This window comes from Pseudopodoces humilis, chromosome 1 (genome assembly GCF_049639895.1).
Source record: "Pseudopodoces humilis isolate 2021_Gansu_Grassland_sample_001 chromosome 1, ASM4963989v1, whole genome shotgun sequence".
Lineage (NCBI taxonomy): Eukaryota > Metazoa > Chordata > Aves > Passeriformes > Paridae > Pseudopodoces > Pseudopodoces humilis.
In genome coordinates this window covers 2684520-2710477 of record NC_142200.1, presented here as the reverse complement: position 1 = coordinate 2710477, position 25958 = coordinate 2684520, and the positions used below count along the sequence as shown (strand labels likewise).

Here is a 25958-nt window from a genome sequence, read left to right as displayed (position 1 = left end):
ACTGATGTCAGGAGTGTTCCAATTAACTCTATAAAACTCACTAACTGGTTCTTAAAGCCCAAAAGGAGCAATATCACTCTCAAAAAGTAGAACTGTGAAGCCTTACAGCTGCTCTGTGGCTTGGGAGATTTGGACGAGGCTGTTTGTTCCAACAAAACCAAGTTCAAAATCCCATGAGAGTTGTTTTGACGATTGTGTGTTTCATTTTGAGCGTGTGTATGTGTGTTTTTACACTACCCATGGCTGGTTCAGACCAGGAGAGCAAAGGCTGAGGAAGAGGATGACCAATCCCTATGAATAAAACAGGAGAATCAACATCAGGGAGGGAGAAAAGCGACTTAAAGCAACAGAAAAAGTTGTCACAAGGACAAATTTTTTCAAACTAGCCACAAAAACATGGAGACTAAAAATTAGAAGGCTGTCAACATAAGAGTTGTGAAGCTCTGGAACAGCCAGAGTGGGAAGTGATGTGGGAAGGGACAAACTGATAGGTACCAAGATAGAAAGTGATGCATTTATATTCTTAAATAATGAATAAATAATGCTGGTTGCATGCATTAAGTATCAACCAACTCTCCTCTCCCGGTTAGCACACAAACTTTGGGGACTGAAGGACAGTTTTGTGTTTTAAATTGCTGTGTTTTCCAGTTTTTTCTCCTCCAGAGAATCGATAAATAAATACTCACATAAATTATAAATCTGAGCTGGAGAAAACAAAACAAAAAAATGAAAGCACCTAGAAAAATCAGAGAATGAACCATCCTCCAACCCCAGGAGAATCAGGAGCTCGGCTGCAAAGAGAGCCACCGAGCACAGGGACTGCATGTCCCTGGAGCCCTGACTGTGAATGTTTCATCTGTCCTTACAACTAGGAACTGAGAACCTTTAACAAACTATACAGTGTTCACAGATCAGACCCAGTGACATGTGACTAACATGTGAGAAATATTTGGTTCTGTTGGGAAAACACTAAGAAATTGAGTTTCTTTCTTCCTGCTTTTTTACTTCAGAAGAAAGGCTTTGAAAACCAATCCAGGCAAGCTCCACAAAAAGGAATTTTCTTAGAAAAAGACTGACCCACTTAGGTTTATTTTTGATAGGTCTGGGAGACCTGAGGTATTTCAGAGAGTAGAAAAATGAAAGTAAATAGCACAACCTCATTTTACTCTGTAAATGGTGTAATGAGAGAAATACTGGAAAACTGCTGTCTTTCAGGAAAAAAAAAAAGGCAAAAGAAATGAAAAACTAGGTAGTGGGTGGGAAAAAATTGCAAATATTATTTTAAAGCCAAAGGGAAAGCTTTAAGGAGACAAAGAGATAAATTGATTTCTTAGGATGGCTTTCTATTTTATACAAAATATGAAAACAGGTAAAGGCATGGACCTGGGAGTGACAGAATATTGTGCCACACTGGGTATTTAGGGCATCTGCAGCTGAATTCAGGCCCCACTTTCTTATCTGTGTTTACTTGTAAAATCCAGCTTGGTGAGGACTGAGGTGTGCTGGTTTGGTCCAAACAACACAAACGTGATCCTGCAGCAGCACCTTCACCCTGGCTGTATCCAAACAGTTTCCATGTCCTTTATAAAGTCATTGATGCCAAAAATTTGCTACCATTGTTGCACTTCAGAGAACACACAAAGCAGGAGTAGTGAGTTGTCCAAAATACAGAGAACTGACAATAATTACAGAGACCCAAACTGGGTTTTTTTGTCTTCTGATAATGGGAATGCAAATCACCCACTTCCTGGTTCTTAGAAGCATAAAATGACAGAATCATTAAAATTGGAACAGACCTTTAAGATGATCAAGCCCAACCATCAACCCAGCACTGCCACCACCGTGTTCACCACTAAGCTATGTCCTCTGGTGACATATCCATGTGGGTTTTGAACAGTTCCAGGGAAGGTGATTCTGCCACTTCCATGGGCAGCCTGTTTCAGTGATTTACAACCCTTGCCATAAAGAAATTTCTCCTAATACCTAACTTAAACTTCTCCAGTGCAACTTGAAGCCATTTCCTTATGTCCTGTCTTTTGTCACTTGGAAGAAGAGACCGACCCCCACCCGGCTACAAACTTTTTTCATGTATTTGTAGGGAGCAAAAGGGTTTCTTTCCCCTTAGCCTCCTTTCCTCCAGTGAAGGCTACTAAACTTTCTTCCTAAGATTTCATTGCTCTGGTTGCAAGCACAGAGCAAAGTCCATGTCTCAAGGAAAACCTGGCAGTGTTTGTTTCTGCAGCAAAGTGCAGCAGTATAGTCATTGATGGTTAAAAATAGTGGAGAAGTGGGAAGAAAAGAGCCATAAAGTTCCTGCCCAGTGATGGGGAAGTGGCAGATAACTGAATTACCTGAAAGGAGGCTGTGGTGAGGTGGGGACAGGGCTCCTCTTCTAGGCAACTTGTTACAGGACAAAGGGAAATAGCCTCAAGCTGCACCAAGGGAGGTTCAGGTCAAATATACGGGAAGGATTTCTTTGTAGAAAGAGTGGGTAAGGATTGGAACAGGCTCTGCAGGGAGGTGCTGGAGTCACCATCCCTGGAAGTATTCTAAAAGGAGTAGACGTGAAACTCTGGGGTATGGTTTAGTGGGTGTGGTGGTCTTTGGTCAGAGGTTGGATTGATGACCCTGGAGGTCTTTTCCAACCTCAGTGGTTCTGTGATTCTAAGACAAAACTTCCAGATCTAGAATCATTGGCTCCTTATTGATTCCTCCTGTGACTGAGACAATACTTGTGGCAAAATGGTATCCAAATGCAAATAAATCCTCCTTGAAATTTCCTCCCTCTCTCCTTGCTTTAGAGGGGATGATAAACACACTTCACTCTTTATCTTTTACACATGTATTTCATTGCTAAAATTGCTGCTGGTTGTGTAGATGTTCCCTTTGTTTCAGAGTAATTGCCTGTTGTACACAAGAGCAGAAAGAAAAAATAAAAAAGCAAGAGGAGGCTGCAAGAGAAACTCTGCCACATTTATTGTCATTTCATGGGATCCTAACCAAAAAAAAAGAGACTTCACAAAGCTATTAATTTGCTCAATTATGTCTGATAGATGTTATGTCCTTCATTCCCAGGAATCCATCTCTTTCCTCAAAGCTTGTCAACGAGTCCCTGAGTGACACTGCAACCTTCACCAGCGACAGATCTCGGGGCTTCATTATGGAAGATTTTTATATTGTTCAGTGATTTGTGTGTCAGTAGGTGCTACACACTCACAAATCTGCATGCAGAGACAAGAGAAAGAAAGAGAATGTGACAGTTTGGTTTCTTCAGCATTTTCTGCTGTGGAGTAATCGAATGTGCTGCTCAATCCTCACAGAAAGAGAGGTTTGGAAACACAGCCTGTCCTCAGCAGCTCAGCCCAATCAGACCCAAAGTGCTCATTAGCTGAGGTACTCCATGACAAATCGCCTACCTGCTACGAGAAGCGGATCCTCTCATACCAATCGCACCCATGAAATGGTCTCGAGTTAAATAAGATCGTTGCAGCTAAATGATGAGTGAGGGAAGGAGAAATTAACAGGCGGGAGATGAGCTGTTTTCAACTTATGTTTGAAATGAGTCAGAACAAATGGGACACAAGGATAGAGTCAGAGCTGTAGGGATGACACTGGCAGCTGAAATAGCCCAGGAAATGCCTGATAATAATGAAAGAGAGGACAATTGTGGCAGAGGCTGGTCTGCCTCTACGGTGGGTTTTATAACACAGAAGGGTCATTTTAAACTGGAAGGTGTCATGAATGAGGGAGTTAAGAGGAAATGTCTAAGGCAGAGGAGAGAGTGGACTTTGTCTTTTAACTATGTGGAAAGTGGCAATAGCATCTGTGCTTACCCTTGATGAACTGCAATAGCAAAAGATGGTGGTAGCAGTAATGAAGACCAGAGGAGGACTAATTAAATTCAATTTATTATTATTACTCTCTATTTCTCCGTGTTCCACACTGATTATTACATATCTGTTTCATAACTAGGCTCCTCCTGCTGTGCTGCTTCCTAGGCTGCACTGACAAGCATTTGGAGCTTCCAGGATGCACCAGGTAAAGCCACTTTGTTTGGGGTAAACATTCAGATTGGAAATTAGCTGCTGATTCCTGCAAACAGAAACCTGACAGTTAATCCACAGGGAACCTCCCAAATCCTAAATGAATGTTGAAATTAGAAGGAAACAAAGTTTAAAGTCTCTAGTTGGGGCACACAGCTGAGGATGAGGGTGAGTTTGTATTGCAGAGGAGGTGGAGGGTATTTGATGGGTGATCTCACACTGGGAGGAGGTTGAAGCCTGTCCTACAGAGATCCCAACAGGTCCTATCAGTCCCCAGAACAGGAATCAGTGAGGTCCTGGAGCATTACACAACACACAGGAAGGGCAACTACCTACCCCTAGTGAAAAATCTCTTAATCTAGAGAGTAATAGTGAAGCTGGAAGAAAAATAGGATGAACCATAAATTCACATGGAAAGAAAATGGCTAAAGTACACCTTGAGAGTTCATTTTCACACTTAGATTTTTTTTTTATTTTTTCCTTTCCTTTTCTTTCTTTTTCTATGTTTTTTTTTTTTTAAATTCTATTTAAAAAGCAACATTCTTAAATGAAGGAGAAAGACTCCACTGGATTCAATAAATCTGCTCCACTTTACCAACCTACGATTCAGCCTGACTTTCTGCTGTGACCTACCATTATCTTTCTACTTCACTACTCTTTATTGCTTGATTCATTCCCTGTAGACACCAACACAGAAGTTCTTAAGGAAGGAGGTGAGTGTGATTTATGCAGCGGGTTGATGTATGAGTTCACAGAAGGGCTGGGATTAATTTAATTTCACTTACAGGATCTGACACGGGTGTCCCACCTGAGTCTCTTGCCTCCCATTGAAGACACTGGAGGTATAGAAAATGCAGTTAATGGAGCTCAGTGAGTCATCTGCCAAATATGGGTGCCTATTTTGGGATGGGAAATCACACCCTAAGCTCCATTGACTCTGCTGACTCAGCCTCCATTGACTGAGAGCAGAATCCAGGGCAACTTGCCCAGATACTGACACCCACAGATAATCAGAGCTGATGAGACAAATCCCACCAAATGTGCTCCAGGTGAAGAGCACGACCTGCCAGGTGTCAGGTGAAGGGGCTACATGGGACAGAGGGACAAAAGTGGTCCTTCCTCAGAGTGTGGGATAGGGAGAAGTTTTGTTGGCTTGGGAAGGAAAAGGAAGGGATGGGAAAGATTTAGCTGTTGAATATTTTTGCAATGTGCTGATCATTAAGAGGCTGATTTTCAGAAGTGCTGAGCAGCCATGACGCCCACTGAAGACAATGGGAGCTCAGCACTTCTGAAAATCAGCCTCTTGATGCCTACATTGAATGTAATCTTTAATATTTAAAGGAATAAAAGGGTCTGGGGGACGGGTATGCAGGAAAGTGAATGAGCTTCCTCCTCAGATGCTTTGCAAAGCCCTTTCCATCATTATTATTAATGCTTGCAGACATTATGTTCTAAGGAGCACTACAGCTGGAGCATTACATGGGAAGGAAGATTACAGAAGGTTGGGAAAACTGGCTGCTGTGTTCCAAGGCTGATCCAAAGATTAATAAAGTCTAAAAGAAAACACCTACTGGAGTGACAGTCAGAGGAGAGGCTTTATCTGGTTGGAAAGAGGTTCACAGTGGTCCATCTCTGTCAAGGCACTGGGGCTCACTGTCCCCTTGGGGTGAAGCTGTGTCACCTGGCTGAGCTGATGTAAAAACACATCTCTCAGGAAATGTGTCTTGTTCATGTCTCCTGTCCCTCCTCACCCACCCACAGTGCCAGTGTGTGCCAGCTCCAGTCCTGGACTGAGCACTGCAGCTCCTTTGTGCTTTTGAGGAATTTCCCCGCTAGGTGAATCAGCTGAACTGGTTCTCTGCAGCGCTGGGCAGACACCAGAACCAGTACAATCCAGGGGGAAGCACGATATTTTGGGAAAAGGTAAATGTGTCCTCACCCTTTTACAGATGGTAACGTGGTCACCTTGAGGCACTTTGTCACATGAAGCTACACCCTGCTGTGCTTACCCGGAGGGAGTTTGGGGTGAGGGGAGAGTTTCTCTCTTCTGACATGTCTCAGATGAAAGAGAAAATGGTATTAAGTTGTGCCAGGGGAGGTTTAGATTAATTTTATTTATTTTTTCCACTTAAAGAGTGATTGGGCATTGGAATGAGTTGCTGAGGGAGGTGGTGGAGTCACTGCCTCTGGAAGTATTCAAGAGGTATCAGGATGTGGCACTAGGGGTAGAGTTTAGGGCTGATTATGGTGGTGCTACACTGATGGTTGGACGCAATGACCTTGAAGGTCTCTTCCAACCTTGACGATTCTGTGATGTGCACATGCTCCGAAAGGATTAATGAAATCACCACATGGTGGTAGGGAAAACAATAAATTTTTTTCTGGTTTATTGCTTTCCTTGTGAAAACTCACCTGGATTATTTTCCCAGCATGGTTTTTGGTGTGAGCACAGAACAACTGTTGCAGCACAATAGGGATGAGGCCACTTAATTGCTTATTTCAATGACCAAGAACACACAGGAGCCCTGGTGAATTCCATTTCCAGGGAGAGAAAGCAACTCCTGAGCCTCATCTCTACCATCAGAAAGATAATGATGCTTCTGGAAATCAGAAGTAAAATAGTGATGATTAATTAATAAGGGTGCAGAGAGACGTGAGGTACCCCAGGGACATTTTGCTTGTCTCAGAGAGGATGGTAACCTGTGAGAAGATGCTGACAGAATTATTCTTGCTGCAGGAGAATGGATGGAGGTTGTGTCACAAGAAGAGTGGGTTTGAAGTATTTCATGATGGCAGAGATGTTTGAATCAGTTGGGTCTTGAAGATTTTGCAGGAAACCAGCTAAAGCAAACTGAGTCATTAGTGATTATCTTCAAGAGTTTGTGGAGGATTGAAGAGGGACAAATATAGAACCTCTCTGCAAAAAACAGAGCTGATGACTGAGAAATTACAGACTGCTAGGCCTAACTTCAATTTGTGGGCAGATGATAGAAGAAATTATTAAGCAATCATCTGCACATACTGAGAAGATAATCACCTTCTTAAAGACAAATAAATAAAATGCAAATGCACTATAGGAAATTATTCCAAACAACCTAATTTAATTCCTCACTTAGAAAAAGCCAGATGAGAGAAAGGTAGTAAAATAAGATGCTGTATGAGGCTAGAAAAAGTTTTTAACAGTAAGGTTAGGAAGAGCCATTGTAGTGAGGAAGGGATAATTGGCAAATCACTTTTGAAGAGTAATTGTCAGAAGCTTCTTAGCATCAGAATAGAAGGGGATCTTAAATGAGATATCTTGGTGATGTTTCTTAGACCTGCTTCTATTTCAAATACAACCACTGACTTGTTTTAGTAAAAGAAAGTATAACTAAATTCTTGTGAATATCAGCAGGGTGGGGTATATGTAGAAGCATTTCAGTGAACAGAGGTGGAATCTAAAATGGTCTTGAAAACATTTGAGAGAAGTGAATTTAGGAGGAAAAAAATTAATTTGTAGACCTACAATATGCTATGCCAAGGATTAAGAAGTTAAATCATAGAACCATAAAATGGCTTGGATTAATGACCATCCAGTTCCAACCCCCTGCCATGGGCAGGGACACCTTCCACCAGACCAGGTTACTGCAAGACCCATCCAACGTGGCACTGAATACTTTCAGGGATGGGGCATCAACATCTTCACAGCTTTTCTGGGCAAAAAGCACAAATGTAAAAACGTTTGGCAGGATATCAGACATGATTCTGGTGCTGAAAGGGGATCCTGATCTCCCTATAAAGCAGTGGTGGGATGTTGTACGAGAAGAGTAGAGCTCCTTTAGGAATGTCCTGATGGGACGATTATCAGGCAGAGCAGAATTGTCAAGGGAACTCAGTGCCAGCAGGGTCAAGAGCTGCAGCTGATTATGGACACTGCACTTCACAAATGGTAGATATCACCTGGAAATAGTCCTGGTGGAGCAACCAGAATTACAAAAGGGTTTGAACACTTGTTATGTTGGGAGAAATTGGGTAAATAACCCTCTTCTGTTTCAGCTACTGCAAACACTTCCCCACCTCTCAGACAGTTCTCTGATTCCCAGAGGCAAAACAATGCTCAGATTCCACACTTGGTGTTTTGACCATCCTGACTTCTTCCTAAAGACCTTCCTCAGAATACCCAGGCAGAATTCCTTCTTGCTGCTTTCTGAGGGGGTCTGCATTCCCAGCTTCTCCTCACTCATCTGCCAGTGCCTCACTCAATTTTGGATGCCCTCTGCTCTGTTCCTCATAGGATGAGTCCCTTCTGCCCAGCTGATACCCTAATCTCCTCAGGGGATTCCTCTTCTGTGTTTCTCATTGGTCTGGCTGAAGAGAGAATGAGAATCACACTTCCTAACTTCAGGAATTAAAATCTAACATCTTAATTAGACCTACGTTTACCAAGTAAATCCTTCTCAGTCCTTCACAGTTAAAAGAAAGGGAATAATTACTGTCTTCTGCAGGGCCAGGAGCTGGGCTTTGATGATCCTAGTGGGCCTCTTCCAGTTCAGGATATTTCTGTAATTCCATGACATTCCAGTAGATGATCTGATACTTCAGAGGCCCAAGCCCTAATTTGGGCAACTCAATTAAATGCATAAAGTCAAATGCTGTAACTCCACCCCAAAATGCCTTAAGTCATCCACGTGGACTTCACCCTTCAGTGGAAACTTCTGAAATGTTCTTTTTCTTTGCAAGGATGCATGTAAGAAATCTAGAATGTCATCACACATATCAACATGTTTCCAACTCTTTTAGAAAAAAACAATAAAATACATAAAATTTTCCTACCCTAACATCCATTTTGTTTTTCATTTAAATAATAGGACCTCCTCAAGACAGGGAGTTTTCAAGAATGGACACCTCACAAGCACTACAGAAATGTTTAATAAGTAATACATTTCAAAATTTCCCATTTCTCCCTTATCTTCAGCATTCTTGTCCATATAATATATAAACTGTCTACTATTTACATTCCTCCTCCCTCTAAAAGCTTATTTTTCCTTACAAACCCAGAATATATGTAACCTGACACATATTTCCAACATTTCCAGAATAACCACTGCAACTCACTGTAAACCCAAGCCTTTAAGATAACCCCCTGCTAATCAACCATGAGCTTCTCTATTTCAGAAAAGACTCCCCAAAAGCATCACACACTAATATTAAAGGAAATGTATTTTCAACCCAAAATTTTGACTAAGTGCAGTGAAAAGAAATTAACTGCAGGCAACACCTCTTCATATGTGAACTTTTCATCCTCAGCAAGAAATGCAGCCCTGTGGACAGGGAGAAGTCAGGTTTCCAGCTCAGTTCTGCAAATGATTTAATGTCCAGTCTCTTGGTTAATTCAGTTATAAACTCTGCTTATTTCCTGCTGTGTAAATCAGAAGGGATATGAACTTAAAATCTCATCAGAAGTGGAAAGTTCTCCATGGTAAAGGAATTAATATTTCCACACTGGCACAACTCATTCAGTTTTCTGTTTAAACTATTATTGTCTGGGTCTGAGTTAGAAGCCAGTCGAAAAGTCACAAGAATTAATAATAATTCTTCATAGAGTTGTAAATCAGAAAATTCAGCACTGGAATGTAAAAGATCTGATTCTGAAATAAAATGGTTGCAATACAAAACTCAGAAAAGTTATGAAAAGTAAACAAACAGTGACAGCTAAGCATGTAACCTAGATTTTCCTAAAATTTATTCTTGAATGTAGGAACATAAACTGTAACTAAATTGCATTTTGTACCAAATTGTCATTTGGCATCTTTTCTCTGGAGGACTTATTTCCCATGCCAGTCTGTTCTGTAGGGTTTGATCAATAAAAATCCCCAGACATTTTGTAAACAGGGGAAAAAAAGAAAAAAGAAAAAAGAAAAAAGAAAAAAGAAAAAAGAAAAAAGAAAAAAGAAAAAAGAAAAAAGAAAAAAGAAAAAAGAAAAAAGAAAAAAGAAAAAAGAAAAAAGAAAAAAGAATGTGTTATACATCAGAGAATAGGAAATGAAGAAAATTCATCAGGTGAACTACAGGGCACATGACAAAAACTGTGACTGGCAATAGTAGGGACAATAAATAAGAATTTTTCAGATATGAGAAAAAAGACAAATCAAAACCATCTTAAGCTAGAATTTATTACTGCAGGTGAAATGCAAGAGTATGAATAATGAAACTGAAGAATAAAAAAAAGAAAGGTGAATGAATTCAGTGACACTTAGGTCCAGTCTTTGTGAAGAAGCCAGGTGATGTAGACAGATCAAAAAGAGGGGTGGCCCAGGTAATTATAGGTCTGTCAATCTAGAATTGATCTTAGTCAAATTAGTGGAGCAAAAGATATAGGACTCTATTAATAAAAAATTAAAGAAAATTAATAAAAATTAGTATAAATCATCAATGGCTTTTGGAGAAGAGACCTGATTAAATAAATATTATGTCCCTGGTGGTAAGGATATAGAACAGGTTGGTTTGATGAAGCTAATTATGTAAAATTAATGTCTGGACTGGTGCAATGAATCCCCAGGACTCAAATGTTACCAAACAAAAGATGGCCAAGCACTCTGGTGTCTGGCTGTCCCAGTAACCAGGAAAATATCCCACAAGAAAGTGTTGATACGGTTTTCCTTCAGACAAGTATTTGTAATGGCAACATGACAAATCTATCACATTAGACAGATTATTGTAGGATCCTTGTTACAGAGGTATCAGAGCATGTCCATAAGATCAAAGCAGTCAACGGGGACAAATGGACATCCAGACAGGGGTTAAAAAAGGATTTGAGATCCTGGAATGTGGGACTCCCAAGCAAGAATAAGGGCTCATTTTCAGCACTCATTATTGAAGTGCTGAGATCCACATCTGGGATCCACAAGCTATGAAAGATTTTGAAAAATAGGAAAGCAAAATTCACTAAGTGTTAAAAACTAAACAGTCCTACCCTCAAAGGAAAGAAACAGAAAAGCCAAGCAAACAAAGAAACAAATAGAAACCTAAAGCCCACATCAAGAGAATGGGATAAGGAAATTGTATGAACTGTCCTTATCAAAGAGAAATGTCAGTCTCTCATGGCACCAGGATGGGGCTGTTTGGGAAATAGGACTTTGTTAATGAGGGCTTTGATATATGATGTAAGGGAAAAGTAAAATTCCATGGTAGGACTCATTAGATGAACAAATTCACTTTGGGAATCCGGTGTGGGCTGTGAGCACTGAAGGGAATTCCCATCAGAGATGCAGAATGCAGGTTATGGTCAGGCCTCTCATCATTCAAAATTTCAAACTGTAATTCCTCCCTCTACCTCTTCTTTTGTCTCTGAGGCAAACTAGTGGAAGTCAAAACAGATTTGGGTGAAGTTCACTGGCTAATGGTCACTTTATGTGATCACAGCAGTTCCTTCTGCTTTCATCATTTAGGATTTCACGACTGAATCTGGTAACAGATAAAAGCTTCCTGGTACTTCAATGCATTTGCTCCCCCTGCAATGTACTCACGTAGTGTAACATGTGTTCACTGGGTGCACAACAGAGTATTGTGGTTATTAAAAAGCAAAATTAAAGGAGGAAGCCAAACATACCTTCCCAGGCTGTATTTGCTTCACACTGATGTGTGTTTTTCATCCCATAAATTTGTTATGGCTTCAGCTCCCAAGCTTGAGTGAACATTCATCTTTTTTCCTTTATATATACACCCAAACAAAGCTGAGCTGTGGGCTGGCAGTAAAGAAATGAGACTCACATTATTGGCTTTGCATTAGGTTTGTTTATAAAAGACAAGGCATATTAATCATAGATATCTACACCGGGAGAAGCATGCAGCAATGCAGGAAATGTATTCATTCCAGAAAAGCAGGATGTCAAGCAGACCAGGAGGTGCTGTGGATTGATGCACTGGCTTCTCTCTCGTAAAGAAAACTAAACAAGATTTTGCTCCAGCACAACACAAATTAACCCTGACCATTTCTGGCTCTCTGAAGGGCTTTTTAAAACAGGCTTTTTTCCTTGGAGCTGTCAATTTGTTTGCACTGCTGTGACAGTCAGTGAGGTGATGTTTAAGCGAGGGTTTGCTCCAAAACATGGTCCTTGTCATGCTCCCACAGAACAGGGGATGAGGCCATCCCCATGTGGATGAGGTAATTGGCTACAGAAGGGACAGGCTGGAGATCCCATTTGCTTGAATTCTGGTTGCTTCAAATTTCAAGGCTAATTCTGCTTTTAATTTTGTAATGCCATGCAAAAGTCAGTGGTACTCCACAGGGGAATATCTGCTGAGTGGCAGGAGCATCCCTTTAAGATGGAAACTTGCCTTAAAACCAAGGGTAAGGGAACCTTGTCCTATTCTGCATATAAATGTTCAGGTAAAATTACTGGACAAAATTTTTTTGATAATGGGAAATATTCCAGATGTGTCTGGACACAGTTCTGTGCCCTGTGCTCTGGGATGGTCCTGCTTGAGCAGGGAGGTAGGACCAGATGATTCACTGTGGTCCCTTCCAACCTGTCCCATTCTGTGATTCTGTAATTCAAAATTATGAATTCACTGCTACTAAAAGGCAGCACAATTTGTGTAACCACATGTTGAAGGAAAGAAATGGACCCTGTCCAAAGGAACTTTTTAAAAACATCAGCCACTGGGGACAAGTTCAGTTCCTAAAAGTGTCACAGAGCTATGCAGGAAATTTGGATATATGGTCCCAAAGAGAAATTTGACCATGAGTTATTTGTGGTGACTTGTTCCTTAATTGCTTCTCCTCAAATTTCTGCTTGGAAATGTCACCAAAATCTTTTAGAGGCTCTCAGCTAGTTGCACAAACAGCTTTCAAATGGGTGAAAAGACAGGACATGTAGTCCTAGTTTCAGCGCTAAAATAGGAGCTCCTTTCCTGTGGTGGTGTGGCATGGTGATAGACCATAAATCCTGGATTTCTCTCTGGCATTGCATGACTGAGAAAAACAGGATTGATGAAATCCCGGGAGGAAACTGAGCTCAATTGGTTTTCATGTGTTCAGTGACCCTGGAGTTGTTAAGAAACAGCTGTTGACAGTGAAAATGACACCAGAATGGCCACGTGAGTGTCCTGCATAGTGGTGACCTTGAGAAGCCACTCACAGGAATGTTAAGAGGAACGTCAAAGGCATCACAGAGTGATGTCCAGAGGCAGAAGATCCAGAACAGATCCACACAACTGGGATATTTCAACCAGAGGAGACAAAAAAGAATTTCTAGGGTTGGAAATAAACCACACTACATAAAAGAAAGTAGCAGAGGCTTCCACATTTGTCTCTTTGTATAAATATAATTAAGCAGCACAAGAAGATGACTTCCAGTGGACTGTGGTCCTCAGAAGTCAGCAGATGCCAAGAAGAAATTGTGTTGGTGGAGAAGCAAAGTGATGTAAAATTAATGAGCAATGGATTTTATTCTCCAGATAAAATTCTTGCTCAGTCTGAATGGGAACAAATGACTGGGAGCCTGTGAACATCTATCTCTATTTATTTAGTTCAGATCAGCCAGGATCTTATCTAGTCATGACTCCAAAGGTCTCCGGAGGATTTCTCTCTTTCTTTACAAAACTACTACACTCACAGGAAATGGAGGTTTTGACTGGTCACACAGTCTTGAATGTGACAGATAGTAAAGACTATTTCCTTGGCTATGACATAGAATCAAAAAGTGAATTAACTTAACCTTCAAGGAGAAGATGTGTTGCCCTGTAGAAAACCACAACAAGCCCTCTGTTTTCTGATATTAATCTTTCTTGGGAGAACATTCTATGGAAAACCTGACCTGGCAGCCTCTGCAGCTCCAGTGGAATGTGAGTTCTTCCCACAGAATCTGTTCTGTAACACAAGCAAAGCAGAGGAGTCCACAGGAAAAGAAGGAAAATGCTAAAATCCTCCCCACTGACAGAGAGATTTCACAAAATCACAGAATGTTTGAAGTTACAAGGCACAAGGGACCTTTGGAGGTCACCTGGTTAAAGGCCCAAGCAGGACCATCCAGAGCCACTCACTCAGGCCCATGTACAGGATTTAACACTTCTTGTTCAAGTCCATGAGGTTGCTGTCAGCCTATCTTCACCATCTTTGCTTTCTGCTCGTGTAGATTAAAAAAAAAAAAAACAAAAACAAAGAATTAATTATCCATCACTCCAGGCCGCTGTGCAGGACACGTGGCAGTTTGACTTCTCACATACAGCAGTGATGTCACAGATCAGAGAATCAGAGAATGGCTCCCATCACCTTGGACTGGCTCCAACAGCTCCAGGTCCCTCCTGTGCTGGGTCCCCAGAGCTGGAGGCAGCTCTGCAGGTGGGGTCTCACCTGAGCAGAGCAGAGACACCACCTGAGATACCACAACATGAAACCTCTGTCCATACCAATGTCCCTCTCCAAGCTGAAATGAGAGTGATTCTTGGCATTGTCCTGTGCAGGGCCAGCAGCTGGACTCAGTGGTCCTTGTGGAAGGATTGTGATCCCTTCCAGCTTAGGATTTTCTGTGATTCTACCATGCTTCTCCCCCATCATCCTCTGGCTTCAGCCTCTGGAAGTCACTTTAGTATTTTCTTGACCCAGAGACCCACATGAACAAACATCTCAGCACACACAGCCATGACAACCACCTCAGCAGGCCCAGCCACAGAACAGGGTGGTGGAACAAGCAGAAGAATGAGTCACCCCCTTCTCCTTCACACCCCGTGTCATCAGCAGCAGCTGCAGCCCAATTCAGCTCAATGGTTTACAGGTGTCTCCAGGAACAACTGTCGTAAAAAGCTCCTAAAATATGCACTTTTTTATTTCTTGTTTTGTTTTTTTTGTTTTTTTTTTTAATTTTTTTACCACTCTTAAAATCTTGTACAGCAACAGTTACCCAATGAAAGCAGGAATTAACGGAAACTAAAGGAAATGAGAGACACTGAAGGAAAAACAAACATAATCAGCAACAGCTGCAGCTCAATTAAACAACCGCTCAGAGAAAACTACTCATTCACAATTTACTCACAGAAATCCACTTTCTTACATTATCTTCAGGATTTCAGAAGCACTCTAAGACTCCTTACGAAGTAATTTAAGGCCCTCCAAACTGCAGAGGCAAATGACACCTGCTTCACTGGCCACCCTCAAGGAAGCTGGTGAGAGCTGAGGCCAAGAAGTGATGTCCCACTTGTGCCTTAGGGAAGAGGCTCCAAGCCTGCACTCACAAGGACAGAAAGAAAGGAACCTGAGTTTCTTCTCTTCAGGGTCCTGGGATCTGCCTGCAGCCTTCTCTTTGTGATTTGGTTGGTTGGGGTTTTTGTTTTGTTTTTTTTTTTTGCAAGAGTATGCACTCACTATTTTTCTTCATCCACTTGTTCTTATCCTAGGTCCTCATTGTCTGAGATGATCCCAATGTTTTCAATTTACACAGGAAATTTACTATGAGCCCAGTGCAGACACAGCTGGTGTCAAATGTCCCAGGAACATGATTTAAGATTGAAATATTTTACCTTCAGACTATGAAATTGAAATGTTGATCCCTCTTCCCAAGAGACACAGGCCCTCTCTTCACGTACTTGTGTCATCCCACTAGGAATCAGCTTTTATTCCAGCATGAGCAGGAATGAGCTGTGCAAGCAGCAGTGAGCAAAACTCTCAAACTGGAGAAGGGATCAAGTACAATATTGCACCATCTTATTTTAAACCCAGCTCCAACTGTGACTAAACAGTGTCATATTGCCCTCTGTGGGAGAGTGGGTGATCCAGTGTGACCAAAGCAGACTGTTGGAATCTTTCATTTCAGCATTCCAGGACTTATTTTTTCTTTTTTTTTTTTTTTTTTTTTTGCAATGTCCCATGGTTTGCAATTACACAAATTCAGAAAGACATGGATGAAAACAAAGTTCCTCCCAATATTTTTCAAACATCAACAGAATACACTTAATTTTAGGATTTAAAAAAAATAAAATAAAATCTTATCTTGAGTTTTAAAGGATGGATAGGTAATATAAAGAGGTAAAGGGAGAAATTATCTTGTCTAAAATCTTACTGTTACTGAAATACCTGTCAAGGCTCACAATATGATTTGTGTGTTTGGAGAAAAGTGGATATCACTAAACCACTGACAAGCTCTTAAAGTGCAGCCTGGGAAGACCAAGACTCACTGGCATTTCCAAGGTGGTACTTATCTATCAAGCCTTCATTTCCAGTGGCTGGACACTGGATGCTGCTATACTTTATTTCAGCATGTGATATTGGGATTTTCTTAGGCAAGCACAGCCACACTGACATTGCTTTCCTCCTGCTGCTCTCAGATAGTAACTAATGAGATTCTGTCCTTATATTTTTTATCAGAGAAAAGCCAACCCACTTGTCCACTCACAATGGTAAAGGAATAAAGGATTTATAAAAAATGAAAACAAGACATTCACTGTATTTACCACTATTTGGAACCTTGGTTATAAAAACAAAATTGTGCTGTTTTCAATGTCTGAAAACCACTGGAGCCTGAACTTTTCTTTCTTCAGACCTTTCAAACCAGAATTTCCCTCTGCTGAATCACACAGCTCTCCCATGACTGGGTGCAATTCTATCAGTTACAGGGCAGGATGAGGGACGAAATGTTGTGAGTAGTCTCCTTATTTATTAATTCAACTTCAGTAGGGAATGGTGTTGAGTCCCACTTTGATTCTACAGATGGGCCAATCAAGAGGACCTGTTCAGAGAGGTTCTGGACTCCCCATCCCTGGAAGTGTCCAGGACCAGGTTGGATGGGGTTTGGAGCAAAGTGGGACAGTGGAAGATGTCCCTGCCCATGGCAGGGAGTTGGAATGAGATGATCTTAAAACGTCCCTTCCAACCCAAACCGTTTATTTTATGACTACAATTCCATGATTCTATGACTTCCCTCAAGGTGATCTTCTAAAATATTCCCCCATGCTCTGTTTTCCCTTTACAAATACAGATTCTACCTCTCCTACTCAATCTTGTCCAGTGCACACTCATCACATTTAATATCATCCTGAAATATCTATAACTTCTTGTGAGTTGCTCTGCAGATCAAGCATGTGTGGATGTCCTGCATCACGACCTAACAGAGAAACACAAGGAAAAGGTTTCAATAAAACAAAGGCCCCTGAGGAATGTGCTGTAAATATCCCTGTCCTCAGTCCAGCCCTGAGCCTTGAACTGATGGTATCCCATGAATTTCTCACTAGCAACCTGAGGCTGTTCTGGGAGAGCTGTTTTCCTCTCCAACACTTTGCAGTAGTGCAGCTCTGAGGCTGAGGGAGATTCTGTCCATCACCAGTGAGTATGTAATGAATAATTTATTAATTAAAGAGTAATTTAATTCTTTACCAAAAGAGAGCATTTAATTCTTTACCAAAACTTCTCCCTGGTGTAACACCAGCTCTAATGATCAGGCTCTTCCCTTGGGATACACAGAAATGGGAAGATCCCATCTTAGAGTGCTCTGAGCATGGGCCTCTTCAGCATTCTGGTGTTGAGAAAAGTGTTTTTGCCAAATTGGTCTACTCATTGCATTAAAATAGGAAGACGACACACAAATATTTTGATTTACTCCAGAGCAAATTTGGGATAACAAATTAAATACTGGAATGTTTCCAAGGGAGAAACAGAACCAAACCAAAACAAAATAAAAAAATCTCCTGGCTCTGAATCAGAGTCCTCTGTCCTGCACATACCTCTGCATAATTTTACTGTCTTTTTCATGGGTAAATTAATTTTCCTTTGCTCAAAGTCTGAGATTGAGACTTGTGTTCCCACAAATTTGGGTGTGCTCCTCTGCATTTTCAAAGCCCAGGAAGGTTTGGACATTGGTTAGGACATTCTGGGCAGAAAGTTCCATGGGCTTGCTTGAAGACATTTCTCTGACTAGAGAGTCTCTTTGTCCTGTATTTACATATTTATAGCTGAAGTCCTTGAGAAAGCTGTTGTGTTGTCTGGCTTGCTGTGCAACACAAAAGTGCTGTGAACACCTTTTGGGACTCTGTAAATGACAGATAAATATTAATAATAATGTGACTTAACAGCTGGTTTTTTCTATCTTTTACTACCCTGCTTCCATGCAATAAATCACAACGCTCTAAAAATGATTGGAGCGAAGAGAAATTTTAAAAGGCGTTATCGATTAATATTTCAGCATGAAGAGCTGAGTAATTCTTGGCAAAGAATCTCCTGAATTTATTCACACTAAATTGCATTCAGTGCCAGGAAAAGGTGACCAGCTGACATCACTGGAGGCAAAACTTCTGAGAAGCAAATCTTCAGTAGGAAAATTGTCTGTGCCTAATGGGACTTAGCAAAAAAAAAGCAAAAGGGAAGGTGTGGAAGTTTCCAGGTTTTAATCCCTCTAGAAGGCCATAATAAACTCAAGACACTCTGTAATCCCTAACCCAAAATCACAGCTGACTGCTGTGATAAGAATTTGGGTTTGGGTTTTTTGGGGGTTTTGGTGATTTTTTTTTGTGATTGAGTGAAGAATTTATGCCTTTTAATAAGAAAGAAATTAATGAAAGTAAGCACAGAGCCAGCACAGTGGGCAGGGGCAGTACAGGCTCTTGTAAACATTTCTGTAACACAGAAAGACAATGCCCAAGGATAAAATCACAGAATCATAAAATGGTTTGGTTTTGAAGGAACCTAAAAGATCATCTATTTCCAAAACTCCTGCCAAGACCTGGGACACTTCCCATTCCACTAGATTGCTAAAACCATGATCCAATCTGGACTTGAAAAATTCCAGGGATGGGGCGCCCACAGCTTCTCTGGGCAACTTGTTCCAGGCCCTCACCACCCCCCCAGGAAAGAATTTCTTCCTGATATCTGATCTATCACTCCTGGAAGTGTTTATGAAATGAGTGGCTCCAGCACATGAGGACATGGTTTAGCGGTGAACACGGTGGTGATGTTTGGTTGACAGCTGCAGCTGATGATGATTTCAGAGGTCTTTTCCAACCTTAACAATTCTGTGGTTCTATGAAAAGAAGTGTGAGACACATGCAGCAGCCTTGGGCTGTCTCTGTGTTGTGGGATGGGAAACTGCATCGTCCTGTGGCACAGAGAACACCTTGCAAATTCTGGGATTTGCAGAATGGAGCTCCCACTGCCTTAGCCCTTTCCTTACCAAACAGGCACTTTCAATTTACAGAAAAATACACTTTGGCACAATGGTACACTATTTTATACATTTTGAGCCAAATTTCCTCTGCCAAACAGAGCACATGTGGTTTTTAAACAGGGGTTAAATGTGGGAAAAACAGTGATCTTCAGATGAGCTTCTGAAGAGTGTCTCGTGTAAGTGGCAAAGTCAGGCTTGGAGGAGATGCCAAGCCAGCCTGCTCTTCCAAAAGCTGCAAGGAGATGCATAACCTGAGCTAATAAACCCTTCCAAACATTTGTGGTGTTCCCATAGTAGTTCAGATGCTCTGTATGTTCATGTATTTCCATGCAGTGCTGTATCATACCACGGGTGCATTTTCCTCATGACACAGTGAAAAGTTGGGAAGCCCAGTGGATCATTTATACAATTTCCAGGGTTTCCAAAAATGCTCCAAAAAAACACTTTTGGAAATATTATCCCCAGAGGTCTGTGATGGAAAAAGAGACCAACTCACATCCCACTTCATCCAAGGAACAGTTCAGCTGAGCAGCCCCTGTGCAAACATTTTCAAACATTGCGCTCGGAAAAGAAAAACACAATTTGGGAACGTGAATGAATGAATGAGAATGGAAATTACATGGCTGCCTTGCAAAATAAGTGGAAAACAATGGAGTGAAAAATAAGTCAAGTAAGAGAGAGAGAGCAAGCACAGCGTTAATGATAAGGCAAACTTTTCCAGATGTGAAAATCAATTTTATTCCAAAACTTCCCAGCCTTTTCATTTACAAAGCAATAAAATTCTATTTGTCCCCCGTTCATTTGCTACAGAAAATGCCACTAAGCGACTTGCTCTCGGCAACCACACAAAACGTAATAGGTTAGGACTGCAGCCTTAAAATATATTAGGGTTTTTTAATGAAACCAATTTATATCAGTTTGTGCCAGTGAAAGGGCTGAAGCAACTTAATTTAGTTTCATTTTCCACACATTTGTGGCCAAAGCTGGGATTCACTTATTTCTAATTCAGCCCAGCTTCCACATGCCTGCCTAAGCCTTTTCTAACTGATTTAGCTGGTGACCTCTATTAAATAGCCAGGTGTTGGGTTCTATTAAATGGAAAATCTCTTGGTACCTACACATGGCCACAGCAGCCACCTCCTCATCTGTGTGGTTTTGATTTGTGTGTGTGCTCAGTCAGAGGGCACAGGACTTTTTGCAAGTGAGGGGGAAAATTATAGCCATAAAATTGAAGATTCTTGCGGCTAAACCCTGTCTGTGTCAGCCCATGCTGCATGTAACGTCATTGTAATCTGAGATTTAAACATTATAAAAGCTCCAGACAAACAGATTTTCAGGGTTTGGTTCTCTAACAACTAAATAACTATTTTTCTTCCTTTTATTTTTATCTTTCCTTTCCTGGACACGGTTTCTTCAGTTCATAACATCACTGAATCACAGAATGGTCTGTTTGGATGGGACCTCAGAGATCACCTAGTTCCAATCCTGCTGCCATGGAGGAATTGCAGCTAATTTAGATCAGTGTGATGTCAGTCAAAAAAGCTTTGTAGGAGGAGAATAAATCCTTTATTAGAGGGAGGAAATAATTGAGGCAAGAGGCAGAAAACTTTGAGATACATGAGCCATTCTTCAGGCCACTCCAAGGTATGTGCTTCTAAGAGAGTCTCTGGTTTTGCTTTTTCCCAGATAGATGGGTCAGTCTAATAAAAAAACCCCATAATCTTCACTACAAATCCTGTTGGATTTTTATCTCAGAACACCATAAATAAAGTCAGTCCATTTATTCCACACTCTCTGTTGTAGTAATGGTGGACCATTTTGAAGCTTTACTCCAATTTTAAAATTTACTAAATTTTACTTCAAAATTCAGTAATTCAGAGAGCACCAACATTACCAAAGTTGTTTTTCTCAAGCCTTCTGTTGTGTAGGGTATTTCACATCTAGCAGGGAATGAACCTGCCCTATACCCATTCCCTGGTGGAGTTATTAAGAGTATTTCTCCTCTACCTGGGTGGAGGTTTTTCCAAAATTTTGTAGGAATGTAAAACTTAAAATTTCTGCTTTGGCCAACTTGATAGAAATCAGATGAATGATTGTAAATTTAGATTGTAAATTTATGCAAAGCAGAGAGGACACACAGATGTAAAGACTCACAAATGGCACATGCTTGGAAATAACATGTCTGTAGACAAAGTGGAAAGGAGAAGATGGGAGGTTTAAAAGTAAAAAGAACCATCCTGGTTTCTAAAAATTCAAATCCAAATCCAAACTTGTTGAAAAACAAATTTGGAGAGAGGTCTTTCCATCTGACCTCACGTCTTTGAAATCCTGCCTTAGCCACAGGGATTAAGGGGTCCCTATCCAGTGAATTCTGTGGACCTGTAGACGGAGTTTCATTTCATGTTCAGTGGAAAACAGGAAAACAAACTCCTGTGGTCATTTCTCAAAGGGATGATGAAAGGCTGAACATCTTCTTACCTCTCTCTGAGGATGTTTACTTTGCCATTATTCTCCAGAGAATTACAGTGGGACAACACAGTTAACTGTTATACAGGAAAACATCCTGCCTGAGGTACCCTACAAATGGAAAGGTTTGGAAGTAGATCTCTTTTCCCCAGCATCTGGGAGCATTAAATATGAGAATGAACAATATGTTGTTGTTTTGGGATTTCATTTTCTGACAGTCCAAAGTTAATATTCTCTAGTCTGGGACTATGAGATCAAACTCGATGTTGTAATCGAGGAATCTTTCATACTTTGCTTATTTACACTCAGACAAGAAGTGGGGGGAGATGATTTTTAGTGTGTGGGGTTGTTCAGCCTCGAGAATTCTCTGGGGAGACCTCGCTGCAACTCTCCAGTACATGAAGGAGTTGAAAAACAGGGAGAACAGCTTTTTAAGCAGGCAGATAGTGATATCAGGGGGAACAGCTTTAAACTAAAAGAGGAGAGATTTAGATAAGATACTGGAAAGAAAATCTTTACTCAGAGGGTGGTGAGAAACTGCAAATGTTGCCCAGAGAAGCTGCAGCTACCCCATCCCTGGAAGTCTTCAAGATCAGGCTGGAAGGAGCTTGGAGCCTCCTGGTCTCATGGAAGGTGTCCCTGCCCATGGCAGGGGGAATTGAAATGTCTTTAAAGTCCCTTCCAGCCCAAGTCCTTCTATGGCTCCAGGATTCTATTATTATTCTCTTTTCCCTTTTACAAAATGGGGATGCTTTAGTGGAGTAATTGGCTACTGCTACACAGATGAATTGTGGTCATGTCAAAGTGTTAAGAAATTCAATCCACACCTGATGGACTAAAGTACCTGTTCAGTGTGTTTGAAAAAGCAATACATCACATATTTGGCTCTGCTTTGACTGATTTTCTATGCAGAAAGTTATTTTTAGTAGTTTTCTCTCGCTCTCTTATTGCTGTTGAGATCAGAAAAGTGACTGTGAATATTAATCATTTTACTTTCCACATTTCTCTCTTCTTCTGGTGTGAATTCCATCACTGTGCATGCCAAAAGTTTATTTCTGAGAGCCGGTGTTTTAAACTTCACCGGGGATTTGATTATCGAGATGTCCGTCCTTTCTCCTTTGCTCATCCTCATCATTCACAGAGATTACAGAGAAGTATTAAATGACTGTGTTGTTGTTGATGCACGAGGCAGAGCACCACGACATCCACCCTGCTGCAGCTCCATCAGTCTGCCAAAAAAAGAGTGAGATGAAAACTGATGCGTTTCAGCAAAATCCATCAGAGTCAACGTCACAAAGGACAGGACTGGCAAGAGGTGGAAGTCGATGTAGTGCCACAGGCTGAGCCTTTGCCAAGTTTTGCAGCTGGAAACAGAGTGCAAGGGGAGGAAGCTTCAAATATTGGATTAAATATTGCTTTATCTTATAGACTCTAGTGACATTTCATTAAGTATGAAGGGGCAGGGGCGAGGATGTCAAATCTGACGTGCTTCTTCATTTGTTTAAATCTATTTGAAAAGCTGAAAATCCTAGCCTTACTTTTCCTTGAAAATTAAAGCTCTCTTTTAAAACTCTTCTGGTGTCTCCAGCTCTACTCTGAAGGTAAAATACAACCTTCAGGAGCTCTGGTTTGGTCATTTGATCTTGATTGTTAGCCTCTCACTTCAGAGTACAGCAAATCATTTCAATTAAAGCTTCATTAAATCAAAATTGACACAATCACCAGAAGTTACTCATATATTTTTAAAGCATAGCTGTTACCAACTGATCAAAATACAAGTGGGCATTTTATACGTCTATATTCTATAGTGTGCATACGCTATTTATGGCATACTTAAATTTTCACTTCTCTCAGCACAGAGCAGAAGGAATCGCCCAAATAATTTCTACATTCACTTCCTGTGATATACTGACAGGAGGCTGTAGCCAGGTGGGGCTGGTCTCTTTTCCTGTGCAGCAACAGGACAAGAGAAAACTGCCTCTAGTTGCACCAGTGGAGGTTTAGATTGGATATTAGAAAAAATTTCATCACAATAAAAATGGCCCAGCCTTAGGCGAGTGTGCCCTGGGCAGTGGTGGAGTCACCACCCCTGGAGGGACTTAAAAGATATTTAGATGTGGCATCTGGGACATTGTTCAGCGGTGGCTCTGGCACTGCTGGGCTAACAGCTGGACTTGGTGATCTTCAGGGCCTTCTCCAACCTAAACAATTCCATGATTCCACGATTCTATGATCATTCATTTTCAAAAGCACTGTGCCCCTGTGATAATGGCATCCATCATCCGTGACCTTGACTACTTGATACTTTTCAGGTCTTTTAATCTCTCTATTTTTTTGCCATCAATATGACAGAATCCAGAGGGAAAGAGAGGCAGCAGAACTCTCAGTGTGGGATGGACAGGGCTTTGAGCAGGGAGGAGGAGCTCCAGCAGTGGAAACAGCCACACCACAACTCCACAGTCTGTCCTCACTGGCAGGAGCAAGCTGGATATTGTGGCACCAGTCCAACAGCCCTTTTGGTGGCCACAGAAAATAATTCTCATAGCAGTGAAGTTCAGATGAAGAGGAGCTGGTGGAAATGACCAGGATTTTCTTGGCATGCCTCTCCAAACAGCCTGTGGTTGTGTGCAGATGGACCAGCTGATCACATCGTGCATTTCACATGATGCAAAAAACAATAATGGAAAACAGCAGTTGTCAAAACTCTGTCTTTATACCCACATTTATTTTTCATTGTCTTGGAGCCTGACTGAGTTTGAATCAATAATATGATTGTGGTGCTTTACAGAGCAGGGAAAAATTTCGGATCCAAAGAGTGATGGATCCATGACTCTGGCTCAGATCCTTGTGTGATGATGTATCACTTCTAAAGGGCTGAACTGGCTACTCAATTATGAAATAAAAGTGTAATTATCTCAATTTCTTTCCCTCTCCCCCAAAAAATTCACTGGCAGTCTGTATTCAAAAACAGTTAATACTAAAGAAATACACCTTTTTTCTTTTTTCTTTTTTTTCTTTTTTTTTTTTTATTTTTTTACTGATGAAGGTCATGCAATACAGTCTTGACTGCATTAAATGACATGTAAGAATTATTATACTTCTAAGAAGAGTAGATAAGGATTGGGGTTTTTTTTATAACCTGATAACTTGCTCTTACAAATGCTGAAAACTGGCACAACGTGCTGTATCTGGATCTGTTGCTGGTATATGGAAAGATGTATTTTATTCAAAGAGCAAATTTCCAAAGATTTCTGGTGTAGCCAGAGAACGTTCATATGAGGAGACAGGCAAAGAAAGAAGAGCAAAAGGAAAACAAAGGAAAACAAAAAATCCAGGTGAAAACAGTGGTTATATAAAACCTGAGAAAACTGGTCCTTGATTTATTAGCTGTAATTGCATTTAGGAACACATTATTAGTACTTACTATTTGTGTTCCAAAGGAAAGACTAATAGATAAATTAACACTTTGTGTATCTTCCAAAAATGTATTAAACAGACGAACAAGGTACTTACTAAGAAAACAAAGCTAATTAAAATTGCTCTTTTGTAAAGATTGTTCTTTGTAAAGATTAACTTTACAAAGCCTAATGGTATCAAGGCACGTGCATTTTTTGCTCATCTCTCTCATCCCAAAGTCTCTGAATGCAGAGTTTGATGTTGTTGGTTTTTCCAATATGCTTCTCTCTTAGGGACAAACTGCAGTTTAAAACAGGGTGAAAAGGGTTTTTTCCTTGCTCAGACAAACAAGCTCAGATGCCTGTCACATTCAGCTGTTAATCCATATTTATAGTCAGTGTGATAGGAATAAAAGCCCTTCATGACCAAGCCACAACCCTGAGTTCATAGTTCAGAAAGGGTCACAGAAAGACAACAAAGGGAATAATCGATGTAAATCCAACCCTGCACTTTTAGAGTGGCTCTCATCAGAAGGCAATGAGAAGTCAGACGGAAAAGAGAGTTAAAAGGACAGTTCCACACAAATCAATGCAGAGAGACAGAGGAATAGCTCTTAAAACTGGATCAATGTCTCTTTTCTTTCCACTACTGAAAAGCTATGATGCCAGTCTAAGCCAGGACTTCAAAAAGTATTTGGGAGCCAGATGAAGAAAAATAAGCATTGAGAAATGAATGATGGATGCAGGAAGAGCAATCCAAAAGCTCTGGACTGTGGTACATGAGAAAGAAACTATGCCATTGAAGCTGGGACACCAGAGCATCAGGGCAAGGTATCCCTGGTGTTTCCTTAGCCAGGTATTTGTTAAGTGGCAGGGAAGAGCACAAACCTGGGCAGGCAGCTCCTCATGCAGGAGCAAGAGGGAAA

The 25958-nt window shown here is 40.9% G+C and overlaps 1 protein-coding gene across 15 annotated transcripts in view; it reads right to left on the bottom strand.

Moving 5' to 3' along the window:
* TSNARE1 (t-SNARE domain containing 1) overlaps positions 1-25958 on the bottom strand; it is a 455536-nt gene that overhangs the window by 122610 nt on the left and 306968 nt on the right. The window contains exon 13 of one of the 15 annotated variants that reach the window (XM_088056828.1): positions 3144-3221. The exons of 13 other annotated variants lie outside the window; for them this stretch is intronic. In XM_088056828.1, the coding sequence (XP_087912954.1) occupies positions 3159-3221 (63 nt within the window). In that variant the 3' untranslated portion in view covers positions 3144-3158. Of the gene's footprint in view, positions 1-3143; positions 3222-22738; positions 22867-25958 lie in introns of those variants that run through there. One more of the 15 variants, XM_088056825.1, reaches the window with a different exon arrangement.